This window comes from Neodiprion fabricii, chromosome 3, assembly GCF_021155785.1.
Source record: "Neodiprion fabricii isolate iyNeoFabr1 chromosome 3, iyNeoFabr1.1, whole genome shotgun sequence".
Taxonomy (NCBI): domain Eukaryota; kingdom Metazoa; phylum Arthropoda; class Insecta; order Hymenoptera; family Diprionidae; genus Neodiprion; species Neodiprion fabricii.
This window is the reverse complement of record NC_060241.1, coordinates 34,025,748-34,042,036: the sequence shown is the minus strand read 5'-3', so window position 1 is coordinate 34,042,036 and position 16,289 is coordinate 34,025,748. Positions and strand designations below refer to the sequence as shown.

General features: G+C 35.3%; 4 protein-coding genes across 6 annotated transcripts; 2 read left to right on the top strand and 2 right to left on the bottom strand.

Moving 5' to 3' along the window:
• The first annotated feature begins 2 nt into the window (after positions 1-2).
• Positions 3-2,415, top strand: LOC124178132 (protein YIPF6). Its single transcript, XM_046561305.1, has 8 exons — positions 3-26; positions 277-331; positions 544-675; positions 943-1,021; positions 1,276-1,318; positions 1,426-1,557; positions 1,725-1,882; positions 2,071-2,415. The coding sequence occupies exons 2-8, from the start codon at positions 302-304 to the stop codon at positions 2,184-2,186; spliced, it is 690 nt and encodes a 229-aa protein (XP_046417261.1). The 5' UTR covers positions 3-26; positions 277-301; the 3' UTR covers positions 2,187-2,415.
• Positions 2,142-5,166, bottom strand: LOC124178127 (tetratricopeptide repeat protein 8). The gene is made up of 9 exons (XM_046561295.1): positions 4,972-5,166; positions 4,647-4,839; positions 4,328-4,460; positions 4,101-4,245; positions 3,775-4,023; positions 3,426-3,601; positions 3,184-3,355; positions 2,869-3,075; positions 2,142-2,705 (listed from the first exon to the last, which is right to left on the bottom strand). The coding sequence occupies exons 1-9, from the start codon at positions 5,071-5,073 to the stop codon at positions 2,589-2,591; spliced, it is 1,494 nt and encodes a 497-aa protein (XP_046417251.1). The 5' UTR covers positions 5,074-5,166; the 3' UTR covers positions 2,142-2,588.
• A 1-nt stretch (position 5,167) lies between these two features.
• LOC124178121 (WD repeat-containing protein on Y chromosome) lies at positions 5,168-11,333 on the top strand. The gene is made up of 18 exons (XM_046561279.1): positions 5,168-5,659; positions 5,871-5,964; positions 6,152-6,256; positions 6,332-6,523; positions 6,589-6,700; positions 6,919-7,055; positions 7,492-7,699; positions 7,804-8,009; positions 8,094-8,294; positions 8,396-8,640; positions 8,711-8,968; positions 9,071-9,163; positions 9,386-9,693; positions 9,878-10,118; positions 10,315-10,489; positions 10,676-10,876; positions 10,962-11,047; positions 11,198-11,333. Exons 1-18 carry the CDS (start codon positions 5,625-5,627, stop codon positions 11,271-11,273), a joined length of 2,973 nt encoding a protein of 990 aa, XP_046417235.1. The 5' UTR covers positions 5,168-5,624; the 3' UTR covers positions 11,274-11,333.
• Positions 11,334-11,462: 129 nt separating this feature from the next.
• On the bottom strand, positions 11,463-16,188 carry LOC124178122 (inner centromere protein A-like). 3 transcript variants are annotated; one of them, XM_046561281.1, is made up of 9 exons: positions 15,775-16,188; positions 15,106-15,577; positions 13,957-14,928; positions 13,648-13,821; positions 13,343-13,533; positions 13,062-13,245; positions 12,783-12,989; positions 12,449-12,593; positions 11,463-12,273 (listed from the first exon to the last, which is right to left on the bottom strand). In XM_046561281.1, the coding sequence occupies exons 2-9, from the start codon at positions 15,562-15,564 to the stop codon at positions 12,080-12,082; spliced, it is 2,526 nt and encodes an 841-aa protein (XP_046417237.1). In that variant the 5' UTR covers positions 15,565-15,577; positions 15,775-16,188; the 3' UTR covers positions 11,463-12,079. The 3 variants fall into 3 exon arrangements, with proteins under 3 accessions (XP_046417237.1, XP_046417239.1, XP_046417236.1); XM_046561283.1 differs by having other exon boundaries at positions 16,111-16,188; XM_046561280.1 differs by having other exon boundaries at positions 15,703-16,187.
• Between the last annotated feature and the right edge of the window lie 101 nt (positions 16,189-16,289).

Genomic DNA, 16,289 nt, shown 5'->3' with positions numbered 1-16,289 from the left:
CTTAACAGTGAACAATGAGTGAACCGTGGAGTGAACCAGCCCCCTGCAACTAGATCGAGCGAAAAAGTAAAAAGACTAACCTAGTATGTCATATAATTTTAGTTCTTATTGAAGGCGCTAGTAGTGCAGTTGCACGGGTTGCACCACTGTATCAGTGGGTTGCACTCTGTAAAGGCCGTAAAGGTAATCGCGCAAACCGTGCAACTGTATTACTAACGCTCTCTACCGAGTGTGACAACATAGACTCGTTTTCTGAAACACGGAGTGACAGGGGGCTGGAGTGAACACATCGGCAACAAATATGGCCACCATGGTGGATGCAAAACTTGACGTTCGTATAATATTTAAATAAATTCTGTTATTAGCCAAAGTGGGTTGTGTTGAATGTGAATTTTTCTGATACTATTATTCTGTAAAATGTGTTTAAGTGAGCACAATCCGTTTTCGCGGATCGCTATCGTTTTATTTAGAAATGAATAAATTGATATAACAACTGGTGGTTTAATCAGTGATGTGTCATTTTCATAAAATTTTACTTTACAGATGTATGATGATACGATCTACGCTGTTGATCCACAACACGTGGAAGGAGAGATGACAGTTGGCACCAGACAAAAAGCGAATATTGGGGAACCTGACTTCAACACCCTTGACGAACCGATTAGAGACACTATTGTTAGTTGATTGGTCAATGTTTTTACTCCACTTTGCAGACCTACAGTTAAATAACTTCTCCAATTTCCCTCCTAATACAATATCCTCAAAACATTCAACTGCTTTTCTACTTCTTTCCATAACACATCTTGAGGCGTTACAAAATCACAACATCTATTAGCTACATCACCTTGAATAATTTTTTCAGACTCCCATGTTGTCCAAATACCTACAAACTTGATGCGTATAGAAAGTAGAAATAATTTAAAAATTTTCCTTTCATTTCAGCTCAGAGATGTTCGAGCAGTTGGAAAAAAATTCTATCATGTATTATACCCAAAGGAAAAGAAGAGTTTACTCAAAGAATGTATGTGTATTTGAACAGCTGTTAAATTACAGGCTTATTCACTAACCTTGCGCGTACGGCTAATTACAAAAATAGGTGCCGTTCCATTTCAAACAGTTTACGAGTAGCCTGTGTCTAATACAAAAAATCAGTTGTCATTGGCAACCGCCGTTGTTTCATTGTTACAAAATTACAATTACCTGTAACGGAAGAGTCAACAAAAAAACTCGCTGGTTGAGTTTTATAATTATATTAACGTTTTTCTATATCTTTAGGGGATCTTTGGGGACCTCTGGTACTTTGTACATTCATGGCGATGTAAGTTAGTTCCAAATCATATTCTTTCTTATTTGAAATTTCAATTACTCATTTACTAAACCTGAGTGACTGCATAATTTAATAATCAACTTGATCATTTTTAACAGGGTTCTCCAAGGATCGGATGATGATGCAATCAACAAAAATGATGGTGGCCCAGAATTTGCTGAAGTATTTGTTATTGTTTGGATCGGATCTATGATCGTCACCCTTAATTCTAAATTGTTAGGAGGCAACATGTAAGTCAGTTATAATATTCAAATAATTTAAGTGAAAAGATCAATGGGATTAATATAGTACTTATTTACTTTGTTGAACTTGCTATTCAGTAATGTTGAAAATGCCATTTTGTCAATAGCTTCTTGAATAACATTCTTTTATTATTATCGTTCTCCTCATGTTTCAGATCATTCTTTCAAAGTGTTTGCGTTCTAGGCTATTGCCTACTACCAACAACTGTTGCTCTCATTATTTGCAGAATCATTTTGTTGGTAGAACAAACTCTTGTTTGGTTCATCCTACGGTTTATTATTACGATAATTGGATTTCTCTGGGCTACATATGGTGAGTATTTCAATTTCAGTTACCATTCTGTCATAAATTTACTGGTCGTGTAGTATTAGAGCTCGCTTGTACAGTATAAAGAAATTATCTTATGAAAAGCAAAAATTTGTTAGCCCCTGTATCAAAATAGTCTTAAAGGTCCTAAAATTTTAAAGAAACATTATCACACGTAAACTATCATGTTTCAGCTTCCATGGCATTTCTTGGGGATAGTCAGCCAGCTGGACGAAAAGCATTAGCAGTTTATCCTATTTTTTTGTTTTACTTTATCATATCGTGGTTAGTGATATCACACTCCACGTGAAAAATCTTAAACACAAAGAAGAATTGATTTTGACTTCAAGACTGTATAAAGCTGCACAAAGCCCAATAAAAGATTGACATTGAATTAACTGGCAAATTTGCTTGAAGATTAAAGCTGGTTCTGTCTTTCTCTTAATGCGGGTTAAAATCTTTCAAAGGTATGTAGCCTCTGAACTCTTTTTAACATCTGAATAATCAAACGTGATTATCAATATTCAACGTTGCATTTCCTAGGATTAAAAGTATTTTATTTTCAATGTCAAATGAAAATATGTAATATTTATTATATAAATAATAATATTAACGTGTATAACTAAGTGATAACTATTGAATAAGCATAAATCAAATGTTCCAATAAAAAAAAAGACATCAATACGAAATTCTATCTTTCTCTGCCTACTATTTAGATGTAAGAAAAATGCCTCTGTAATCTCTGGAAAAGTTCTCTGCTCTCCTGATGATTTGGATATGCTCGCAGTGCTCTTTGCACAACAATATAACTTGTTTGTAAATCTCCAACCTGTCAATTCAGTAGATCAAATGTAATATAAACTGACATTATACTGTAGCATAGTTTCTTTGGTCTCATTGATATTCAGCTACCACTCTAAATTATAAACATTTTGAGAAAAAAATCTAATACATTGCCTAGTCATCTGTTTCATTAGCCATTAAAAGCGTACCTCGTAAGCTAACTTTGCACTGTTGTAGTGTGGTTCATGTAAATAGCCGGCAAGATTTGCCGAAGCATGAAAATAAGTCCGAGCAGCTGTTACATTATTATTTCTAGATTCCAATACTCCAAGATTGTTGTAAGATAAAGCATGACTGTTATCTGCAGAAATTGCTAGTCTCAGACATTCCTGTGCCATGTGTATATCGCCTACACTCTTGAAAATCCAAAGTATTAAATTGAACACATGTCGATACAAGTTTTAGATTTAAGGATATCGTACATACATATGTATGTAATATATTGTTATATTATGCAAACTTACAATGGCCACATGAGAAATATTATACCACACGTCAGCGATGTTCTCTTCTGTTGCAAGATTGAGTGCTCTCTCAAAGCATGATATTGTATGATCATACTGCTGAGCATAGAAACAGCACAAGCCCAAATTGGTGAAGAGTTCAGCATTAAAAACTCCCATTTGTAAAAGACGCCTGTAAATCAAATATCTCAGAGAGAACTTGAAAGTAAACTGTATGAAATATAATAGAAGATTGACCTTACCTATAATAACGCAATGCCGTTTCTGGTTGATCGTTATAAAAATGATGCATGCCAATGCTTGCAATAGCTTCGATATGTGCTGCATCCTCTTGCAGTACTGATTTATAATATTTCATAGACATTTGCATGTTATTTAAACCTTCAAAAACACGAGCCATTTCGGTCAAAATAGTTACCTGTTGGCGTATTTTTTTTAATTTTTAATTTACGTCTCGGAGTACGGTTTAATATGTGTGGATGAATTATAAAATATTAGGTAGGTATAGTTCGTTGGAAGAAAGTTTGAATTTGGTACCTGAAGCATTGGTTATTAATTTATTATCTGGGTTCGATTTTTAACATGACTTACTTCATTTGAAAAATAATCGAGACCTCCTTTGCAAATATCCAATGCAGCAAATGGCTGATCTAATCTGATATATACCCTTATCAATCTAACAATAGTTTCAATGGTTTTGTGGTTCTTCAAAGCAGATCTGAACTGATGCTCTGCATCTCGAGTTAGTCCAAGAGCATAATAACATTTACCCAACTGGACTTTCCACCACCAATCTTTAAATTGGCACGCTTGAGTTGCTTGGACTGCTAAATCAAGAGCCTAAAATTTCAGTGAATCTCATCTAAATGTTTTTGAGAGTTAGCACATAAGACGCTATGATCCCATTCTCCACTTACATATCTCGCGTCGTGTTCATGATAGTAAATGTACTCAAATAAAGGTTTGGCAATACCAGGTTGAGCCGCATATTTTGATATATTTAAACGCGATAGCTGTATAAATGGTCCGTCAGGTTCTGTCAACATTGATGCTGTGCCAAGTCTGAAAATAATTAATCAGTATACAAACATGTGAACAGAAAATATTACTAATTCAAACGTATGGCCTTTGTCATATGTTTGACCTAATACTGCGGCCAGTATTTGCAGTGATTGGTCTTGCTGTTTTTGATGTTCTAGCTGTTCTCAAAGCTTGTTCCATGGTTTCTGATCTTGCAGATTGAGTTGCGGGTCGAACTACACCTGTGACTGGTCTACCTTCAACAATGCAAGAACAATCGTTTGACTCAATATTTTTGATGTTATATTATTTAGTGAATACTCGTAATGTTGAACTACAATCTCTGTGATTGATTTTAGAGAATACCCTTAAGGGTTGAGCGGTCAAAACTCTCGGTAAAATTTTTTAGTGGTATACATTAGAGGTAATGCCAGAATGTTAACCTGATTCTGTTTTTGGCCGAAAACCTTGTCCAGGTAGTGAGGTGCCTGGATTCTTAAGTGATGTCCCTGGTCGAGGCATAGCAGCAATTGTGTCATTATCTAAAATACTTTCTGCTATTCCTTCTTCTTCACCTTCGATGTCATCCACATAAACTTGAAGCGTCAAAGCACGCATTTTGAGAATCCAGATTGCCTGCATAAAACTATTATTGTTAATATCAAATAGTTGAAGACAATGTTTATTTACTGTGTGTCATTTCTTGAAAGATATGTGGAAATTATGCATTCAAAATATAATTATTAATAGCTATTTTAAGTGACTCACCTGATCCAACGGATTCTTCTTTAACAGAGTCGAACATATAGCTGCACATTCTTCGTACTTTCGTCTGCTAAATAAACTGACTGCCGAATATAAGGGATCCATTGTCCAAGAAACAATAAGAATTTTTTCCGGCTCTGTTGTGTCAGGGGAGACTAATATTGATCACTTGGTAGAGAACTATCATGACCTGTTCTGCTGGACATATGTATATTGATTATTTCTGTCCTTGACAAAGAACAAAAAACACAATGAAAAGTGGAATTGTAGCTAGCCGGAAAATTGATACGACCAATTTTGTCATATTATGATTTTTAATAATACAATAATATAATGTTGCAGTTTTTTTCCATAGTATCTTGAATATTGCATCGCAGTATGTTATGAACTTCATGATCTTACGTTTCAATAAAATAAATGAAAAGCATTCTGCATGGCAAATTGCTCACTTCTGCCCTGAAATATTTTAAATAATCTTTTTGCATCTATAAAAAATACTTTAGTACCTACTATAAGAAGTATCTTGCGGCTGATGTCTGCATGACTATTCTAAACCATGACAACAAGGGTGGAAGGAGCTGGAGGGAATTGGAGAGAAGAGGAAATAGCAAAGTTACCTTTGATTCGTTTATGATTTGATAGCATCCTGTGAATGAATGTTTCCCCAAACAATACTGACAACAGAAACATGGTTAGTGGAGAAATTCATGAAATTGTGATGTTACTGATATATTATCGTAAAACGTTAACAGTTGAGTAAAACGATTCAAGTTTCCTATGCAGGACGTGACAAATATTCACAAAGTTATTTGGGCTGATATATTCATTCCATGAAACTAGTTGTTGAATATTCAGTAAATGATTGAAAATTTTATTTTAATCCTACAAATGCACTTGTTCAGCATTCAACAACAGTTCGAAGAATTTTACAACCAACAAAACATCGAAGAGCAATGCACAGAGGAAGATTTGATAAATTTGCATGAAGCTTTCTTGGTCAGTTCCTGCTTACTCTCTATCGTTCGCCGTATTCATATAAGCACAGAACATATTCAGTATGACATATTTTATGAACAGTTAGGGAAACAATTTCAACTCATAAAACATTGACTTTCCACCTAACGACATTATTCATCACGATTCAAAGAGTGTAATCAATTCAAAAACCCAATTGTTTTTATAGGCAAATGAAGGAGAAGAAATAAGCGAGTTGCAACTCCAAGAAGCATTCAGAACTATACTGAAAATTCATATCCCGAATGATGAATTTCGAACATTATTCAAGAAGGTTCACACTCTTTAAAGATTATGTACCATTTTTTCATTTCTATATGATTTCTGGATACTTTTTGATTTTCATTAGATAAACTTGAGAAGAAATGGGTACACAACATGGGATGAATTTATAACTTATTTGCTGTTAGAGTTTCAACAAACAGATACAACCCTGCAGCGGCAAACACTGGAACCCCCTTTAACTGGTGAACCAGAGATACAAAGAACCCATCATCGTAGTGCGGTCTGCAGAATTGTGTTCTGTCCAGAAGTTCGCCCAGTGAGTGTCACCATAAGCTTATCAGTGATTCATTTTTAGAATATTTGGGTTCTCTCAATTTTTAGGATCGAACCTGGGATTTCCTGCAAGGTTGTTATTTAACAGCAAGTAGAGATGGTGTTATTAATTATTGGTCTTTGGATCTTGAATATGAGCGAAGCGTTCAATCAACAAATCGTAAGAATCTTTTTCGTCATGTTTCCTGATTTTTCTTATCATTTCACTTATTTTGTTCAAGAGATTTTAGCACACAAAGAAACCTAATTTTAATAGAAACTCCTAATTTAGACAATTATAGCCAATATTTCCAAAACCTTTTTTTTGACGCAGATATATCTTAATACATTTTTTGGGAGTGAGTATTGAATTGTAGAGCGCTAACTTTGAACTTTCAGCATATTTGAAAGTTTGTTCTACAACTATAACTGATATGATTGTACTACCCGATATTCAAATATTATGTACAAGTTCTTCGGAGCGTGACCTACGGTTTTATGATACCATGGCAAGGAAATTTGATCTCAGAGTAATAGTACGTGTACACTTTCATTTTAACAAACATTCAAATTCTGGTACCATCAGGGCGCTCCAGTAGAGTAATATGTGTAGTAAAATTAGCATTTGTCGATATTGATTCCGGAAAATATACTGAATTTTGATTGTGCATTATTTCTGTACAGATATCAAGCTTAGAAAATGCAGTGGTATGCATGAGCTATTACTTTAGTCCCAATATTAAAGAAAACTCACACATTGTTTTGGGTGATATGGGAGGAACTGTCAAAGTGATGTCGTTTAGTTCTTTGCAGAAGGGACCTTTTAAACATGCTCCACGACATGATTTAATTCATCTTCGTTACGAAGCTGTGGCTAGAGTTAGCTTTGAAAACAACTGATTGAATTTCTTACACTGAAGTTAATTCAATACAGCTATTTCACGTTACTGTTAGTGATTTTTCAAATAATAGGGCGAACTCCAAGGCATGAAAGTTACAGAATTTAAAAACATTCACGCTGATTGGGTACGACAAGTAGGATATTATGGAAATCTGCGAGCGTTCGTATCTTGCGGTATCTGCTCAGATCGTTCAGTTTTTCTCAGCGATGCAACTGGTACTAGGATGCAATACATATTCAATGTAGCAAAGGGAGTTTCATGCTTCGATTTCTGTGAAGGTTTGTCAAATTTACTTTAGCTCAATTTAGTACACAGGGAAATACTGGTTCGTGTTGCAATGCTTACTCCCAATTTGTAATTAATATTGAATCTACCCCTACAGAAGGCCATATTCTAGTGACGGGTGGCCCTGATTGTACAGTTCGTGTATGGAATCCGTTTGTGCCTAATAAACCTAACTGTATTCTCCAAGGACATCATGCTACTATTTGTACACTAATAACGCACAATGGTGGAAAACGGATATACTCTTTGGCCAAGGATAAATGTATCAAAGTATGGGATGTCGCAGCTCAAGCTTGTATGCAGGTTGAATATTCCGTATAGAGTTCACATTGGTATAATAAAAAAAAGTAGTGGTATCCATAAAAATTCAAATGAATTCTCAAACAGACTTACAACGGTCTACCAAGTGAACTTGGCGAACATACTCCAATGTCTGTCGTGTATAATTCGATAACGCAAAAACTGATAATAGCCAGTATGAAAATGATCATACTGACATGTGAACACGTGATAAATGCGGAAATATCTGATGGATATACGCATACGAAACCTGTCAGCTGCGTGCTTTATAACACCTTATATAAAGTTGTAAATATTAATGAATGTCCTAATAAGTCACAAAACAATTACATACAGTAAAAATTATAAAATTGGTCCACAATGTTACCTCTTTGTTAAACATTCATCAGGTTGTTACAACAGGCTTGGATTCTTGCTTCATCGTTTGGAATCCTTGGATAGGACGCCGCCTGTATCTTTGCAAAAATGCCCACTATAAGTTAGTGTATGGCGAACGAGTCCCCATTGAAATAACTGCTGCCAGTTTTGATACGTCGGAGCAGTTCCTCGTCACTGGCGCTAGAGATGGGACAATAAAAATGTGGATTTTTCATTCAGGAAACTGTATACGAAACATGAGCATTGAACCCCAGTGGTATGTTTTGTAAACCATACTCTCTATATTAATTTCTGTGATTTATAATTGTTTCTTCTATTTACACTAGTGAAATAACAAGCATTACCTGGTTATCGAACCGAATTCTTTGTACCGGTTGGAATCGCCACATTACCGAATTTGCAGACACCGAAGCTGGCGTGCATAAAAAGAATTGGGAAACCCGACACACGGATGACGTACTTTGTACTGCTGCAAATTACCCTCAAGCCCTAGCGACTGCATCATATAACGGCGAACTGATACTTTGGCGATTAGAGACTGGGCAGCCTTACAGAAGATATCGTGTTAACAATCCTACGGGAAGTTGAGTGATTGATAAAATCTACTTGTTCTTACAGCTTATTAAAAATTCGTTGATTGGTAATAAAGTTGAAACACTAATGATGTTTCATCTATTGTAACATAGGTATGCTATATCATACAAGAAAGAAATAAAGGAGAGATTAGAAATACCAATGAAGAGACTCAAATCAAACCTAAAGACCTTATTGTTGAAATCGTAAGGCTTGTTCCACAATTTAAAACCCGTATACATCTAAATTGTAACAAGAAATAATTTCCTTTTCAAGAAAAAGCTTACTGCAATTTCAAATTTGCATTATATAGTGCATCAAACAGGAATTAAATGCCTATTTTCAAATTGCACTCCATTTGTACCACATCTAGTTCACCAGTGAACAGAGATTATATTCAAATCCTAATACTAGATATTTATTTTTAGAGACGCAAACCTGAATGGCGATACAGAAAATAATCCAGTATATACTTCCGACGATGAAGTATCTAAACATCAAAAGTCCGCATTGAGTTTTACAAGGATAGTCGGTGTATATGCTATGATTTTTCTCAATGTACGACCAGTTGCCCCCGATGTTGGCTCTTTATTGCTATCGTTAGAGAACGGGATGATCCAAGTGTGGACTCATCACCCTGCAGCTGGATATTTAACTAGTTTTTCTGCTATTCACATGTTGGGTGATTATGTGATGTCATTAGCAACAGATCCCGAAAATCAATATTTGATTACAGGTTTGATATAGTAATCGAAAATGTAATGAAATCGATCAATATTTGATATAATTATGGTTTCAATTTCCAATCGATCATCTCTTGTAACTGTGAAGTTTCAGACACACTATATGAAGAAGATGAATCACAGTAAATTAACTCTGGTAACGAAACATTATTGATTAAACAGATAATATTTTCCTAGGACATACTGCTGGATACATAAAGGTTTGGTTGCTCTCGAACTATGTTTTACCACATCCTCCTGAGGTGTCTATAGCACTATTAAAACCGAAGTTTCCGTTCTTATGGAAAGATCGGATTGACGGACGTGCAAAAAGGGCTGTTCGAAATCAACCGCAGCCACTTTTACTTTCGTCCGTTCGTGCTCACTGTAAAACAATTAATTCTCTGCAATACATCCCAGAAGCAAGGCTGATTATTAGGTAAGGTTTAGTGGTGCTAATTATCGTATTCTCAATCGCTGTAGTAAAATTTACTTTGTCAATCACTCAATATACAAGACTAATAAAATTAATTTGAAAATAGAATATGAATTGTTCTAAACTCAATCTTGTGTATGTGTATGTACGTAAAGAGGCACATTAAGAAAACATGTACTTGTAATTAAATTTTTTGCAGTGGCAGTTCTGATCATACTGTTAGATTGTGGACATTGAATGGCCGTTACATTTCAACTTTGGGTACATTCAGGCCATGGTCCACGTTACTCCCTAACACTTGGGTGGAAAAATATTTTGGTTCATACAGATTGCCACCTGATATCAAAGGTGTCGGAAGTTTTACTACAATGAAGGTAAAATTGTGAGAGATGGGAAATTCAGTAATATTTAACGATCTAGGGTATGATATTCGGGCTTCCCTTGAACGGAAAGGTATTTCAGTCTGACTGATGTTCGAACCAATAAAAATTGGTTGAAAGACGAATTGTTTGGATAAATGAATATAACGAGCCATACATTATCGTACCATTTTTGTTAAGGTTTTAAATGGAGGTCAGATTCCACAGAGAACAGAAGGTAAGGCCGAAGAGGCTGAAATGCTGAAGGAGGTACCGGAACACGAGAGATACATGTTGTATGGCACAAGATTATCATCTCCTAAACTTGGGCATTATTACAAATTACCTGCCCGTTCTAATGCATATGGTGCACCGCCAATTCTGGATAGTTCACTAGCTTATGTAAGTATTACTTGAAGAAAGCGTGATATACAAATGTTGTACAGACATGTATGTAATACATCGACGTAATTCCGTTTATATTCAGATTCCCGTATATACACATCTAGTAACTCATGAATTACAGCCAATAATGATACCTCCAGTACCACAACTAATACAGAAATCGGTACCGTAAGTATTTGGTATGAATTTTTTAAACATAAAATAAAGAAAAGAAACAGATAATTGATATCTTATATGCTAGTAATAATAATAATAATGAGAATAGCATCGAAATTGATAAAGAGATATGTACTAATTATTATTATTCTTTTCTAACAGAACCCTGCATTCAAAAATCAAAGCAAAAGGTGTATCGAACCCTACAAAAGAAACTCAATCAAAAAGTTCACATTAAGTATGGTTCTGTAGAGAATATTATTGGAGATACTAAAATGAACGTCATTTTGATTGTATTAATAATTTCATCATACATGAGGTACCATATGGAGTTTTCCCAAATTAACACCTAAATTAATTATTGTCAATGTCTACTAATGAATAAAATAGAGCATGTTCCTATTTTGGTTTATCTATTTCATTATTGATTTCAATGTATTAATAGAAAAAATTAATATCTCAGTTTATTAAAAAATAAATGGCAGTTCAGTAATGCAGCTAAAAATTTTGAAAGTAATTTTCAGTACAATACGGAATTAACGAATTCGTACACGTGCTGATAGATTATACGAATTAAAAAGTGACACATCACATGATATCAAATATTTTACTTCAGTAAGAAAATAATTAAAATATGTCACTATACCAAGTAATTATTTGCAATTCAAACTCCGACTACGTCGGTTCACTAACTAGCGAATTAAAGTCTAGTGTTTGACACTGATGAAAGAGTGGCTTTACGTTTGTTACATTGATAAATCATGACCTTGCCACTTTTTATTCATCTTTATACAACGTATCATCTGAGCTTTAAAATTTTTATTATCAAATTAGATTATACTACTTGGTAGGTACATCGTATTCTATACTTTGAGCTCATCGATTTCCAAAGCAGTATACATCATCCAGTGGATACTACATGTTCCAACTGAATACAAAGCAAAATTTGACTCATTTTTATCATTAGTATTAATATGTACGTCTAAATAATATAAAAGTAAAACTACTCCATTTGAATGATTGACGTCCATGTCAGCAAAACGATTATTCTCTATACATAATAGAATATCGTGGCGGTGTCTTCCAGACCGCACTAGATGTGCGTATTAGTCGTTTCTTGTCAATGCCTTGGAATATCTCTGTGAGATCTGGTGTACATTGTCTACTGCCAAAATACCCATATATTTCCCTAATTGGAATGTACTTTTGTAAGGCCAGCTGACCCCTGCGAACTTGGGCTGGAAACGACAATAATCGGAGTTAATTCATTAATCCAGATAATTTTCGAAGTTACAAAAAAATGAAATGCATAAATTACGGTTTAACGACAATACTTTGAATAATGTCAGACCTTGCAAAATGCGTCATGAAGTTATGAAATTTAATCAAAGGTATTTTTTTTTTTATACCCACCATTAGCCCAAGTAGGTACGGCATGCTTAGGCGCTTCCTCGTTATCTGTAGTATCATCATCTTCATCAGGTTCACTTTCTATTTTGTATGCAGCTGGACCTTGAGCTTGCGTTGGTACATTGTAAGTATTGTTATGTTGTTTCCCCTGTTAATTTTGATTCCAAGTAAGTACTAGTATCCACTTCACAGAAGTAAAACACAATATTGCTTTGATTTTTAGAACAAATATTAACAGTTTTCACTCTGTAGTTAACTTACTGTGCAGTTTAAATGTTTTAATGTGAGTGAACTTTTAGCAATGCTTCAATTTAGACTGTATGAGGATATTACTCACCTTTGCTTGATATTGAGCCTTGATTTTTGCAGCCTCAGCTACTGCTTGTTGCTGAGCCTTTGCTTCAGCCAGACGACGTAGATGTTGTTTTTCAGCAGCTTCCTGTTCTTTCCGTTTCTGCTCAGCTAATTGCCGCTCCATTTCTTCCTGCTCTTGTAATCGCTGCAACCGTATCTGTTCTTCTTGTTTACGCCTTTCTTCTTTTTCCTTTAAATATTTACACTAATAATTATGAATTATTGTTACTATTATTGATTCTTGGATTGTCAATATGCAAACCTGTGCCCGTTGAAGCTGCAAAATTCGCTTTTTTTCAGCTTCCTCACGTATCTTTTCTTGCATTTGCAGCGCAATTTTAGCCTTCTCTTCCCGTTCTTTTTCAGCCTTCATTCGTTTTTCCAGATCAAGTTTTTCTTTAGCTTCTCTAGCCATCTTATTCTTTAACTCCTTCTCTTCCCTTTTTCTGTGAAAGTTATTAATGGGAAGGTAGGATGACTAACTCTAGCATTTTAATGGACAGTATTATAATTGGGAAAACAGATAATATTAAAGGCTATTACCTTTTTTTTTCTTCAGCTTGAATTTTCAGTGCCTCCTCCTTTTTCCGTCTTGCGTCTTCGTCATGTACTTTTCTTCTTTTTTCTTCAAATTTCTCTGCCAAACTCAATTTCTGAGCTCGTTTATTTGATTGAAGGAACGAGTCTACGTTCATAATGATATTTGTGCGAGATGCCGACATGGCTTTTGGGTACTGTAATGGATTTATTGCTATTACGGTTAGTTGAGAAATAGTTTTTAGTCGAGAAAACTGATAGGAAAACATCTTATGGTAGAGAAAATATAGGAAGTAAAAGAAAATTCTTACATTGGAAAAAGGCTGTACGCTCAATGGTGTGGGAGGCATGCGATTAAGAGATGTGGGAATTTGTAGACGACTTTTTCCAACTGGAGTTACTCTTTGTAGCTGCTTTTGCATCAGTTTCTCATTGAGTGTTAACATTGTACTGCCTTTTGTTGTTGTGTTGTTCGCATTTTCATTCTATAAATTCAACAAAATTTTAGTTGCAGTGCTAATACAGAAAGTATGAATATGAGTGAACATACCTTCTGAAAGTGCTAATGGCAATATTTTTCGAATTTCAATAACGCTAAGTATACAGACGTTTCTGCTTACCTCTTTGCTGTCATCGACATCTTTTACCCTTTTAGCCAATGAAATCCTCTTTGCTTTGGCCAAAGATTTGCGCGCTAATTTTTGAGCAAGACTCTGAACAGACTGCGGAGGTTGAACGGTATTTCCTGAAGCTGCAGCAGCTGCCATTGCTCGAGTCTTCGTTCTTGTTAATCTAGTCGGAGCATCTACCTCTACAGGTTTGGGACTGTTAAAAACAACTTGCTCAAAAGCTTGGACTCGTTTTCTCACAGAATCCGTAGCATAAGGACTAAACAATGCATTTGATTTTAGAGTATTCTTCGTTGTTTGATCTACTTTAGAGCGATATCCTTGCTGCAAAATACCCCTAGTAACAGTTTTGACTTCCGGAGTACAGCCAACTTCATCCTCATCATCTTCCAGTCTGTCTTGATGAGCAGTGGCTTGAGTTTTTGCCTTGTTCGACAAACTGTCCAGTACAACGGTTACATTCATGTTGGATTGTTGATTAGCTTTTGACGGATACGGTAATTCTCGTGACTTTGACGATTCACGAGATTTTCGATCCAGGGTGACTGTAACGTCGATAATCTTAGTCGAATTATGAATTGGTGCAGGTTTACCAATAGCATCTTCATAAATCGACGACTCTAAAGTATTATCGATGTCTGATTTTTCCAAAGTTTCGTTAATAAGATTAGCCTTTTTAGCTGCAGGTTCTCCACTATGAGCCCTGAAAGTCTTGGATTCGACTGATAAATTTGGAGATGGAGACCTCTCCTGAGTACGTTTACGTTTGCTGTTTGAAACTCGTTCTTCAGGTTCTGAATTTTTGTGAGCATTTTCAAGTTTCAAAACAAATGTACTGTCTTTCATTTCTGACGTCGCCCTTTGGCCATGTTTCTTCTTCTGAATGGATGTTTTTCTAGCTTTGGATTGCCTAAGCGGTAGATAATCTTCATTCTCTGAACTACTTGAAGCTTTCACATTGTCCTAAAAATTTGATGTCATATGATTATCAATACTTAACAATAGTTTGTAGTAAATACTAGCTCAGGTGAAAATTTGGAAACAACTGTATATTCTTTGCAACTGACTGTTTTTTCATAAAAACTTCTTTGATAGCTAGTTTACTGGCTTGTAGAATATTGAGAAAAATATTATGCAGACCTCTTGACATTGTGGTTCAGATTCATCTTCAGCTTCAGGTCTTCTTAGTTTAGTATTAAGAGTTAAAGACTGTTGCTGCTTTATGCTCCTTGAAGCTTGTCTAGATGCCGTTCTTCTCGATCTACGAGTAGACGTTTTACCATCTTCGTCATCAGTTTCTGCTGGTTCAATTGGTGCAGAGATGATGCTGGTCGTCCGAGTGACTTCAAATGTAACAGCTTCATCCTCGTGAATTGTTTCGATTCGTTGTGCTGGATGCTTGCGATTAACTTTTGGAGTTTTCGGCAGTAATGGACCATTGTTTGAGTCTGGAACTTGGGACACCAAACGACGCAAAAATGTCAGGTTTTCATGGAGTGAATCTTCGATTTCCTTTTCATTAGCTTTACCAAATTCGCTTAAATCGACCAGTTGTTGTTGAAGGAAATTGAACACCTTTTCCTTCGTCCAGCCCTCCATTATTTTGTAGATCCTGGAAGGAATAGAAAATCGTTAATGAGCACCAGTTTCTACGACTTAAAAATAGAATTTCTTTCATAGATCTAAAGCTCGGTATTTATGTGCCTAAGTTTATATGTATAGATTTAATTTACGTACATAATATTCACGTGAAACGGAAAGCTTTTGGAAATTAAGACGTAGGTCTTTAATATAACTGTTTTTTTGCACCTGTGTATTTACTGCCAAAATTAGCTTTGTTCCTCTGGCACAGAGCAAGTATATTAAGTGCTTTCCATAAATTATTAGATCGGTTTGACGAACAGTTCGTTCAACTCCTGTTAATGATATCCTAAACGTAAGCTGGCTCAAAATCATGAAGCCATGCAGCGCGGTATTTACTCAATGGAATCTCATCAAAACGTTCAATCGAGATCGAGACTGCAACTACTCGTAGTGAAAATGAAACTAAAGCTTCAACGTCGGCTTTAAATCATTAATAGAGATAAATTATTAGAATCCCCTACAAATTCAAAATAATATCACCAATTAAAAGAGGCTACGAACGTCAACACTTCACTGGCATCCCGATCCTGTTGGCAGTTTCACACAAAATAACGTCTCTTTCGTTTAAATTTTACCAGCTAGCGCCATCTGTGACAGACTGCACTTATTTTCTTTTCTACTACCCACTGATATGTGTATATATATATCAGTGCTCCTACCACTTAGATAAGGTTCTCAAC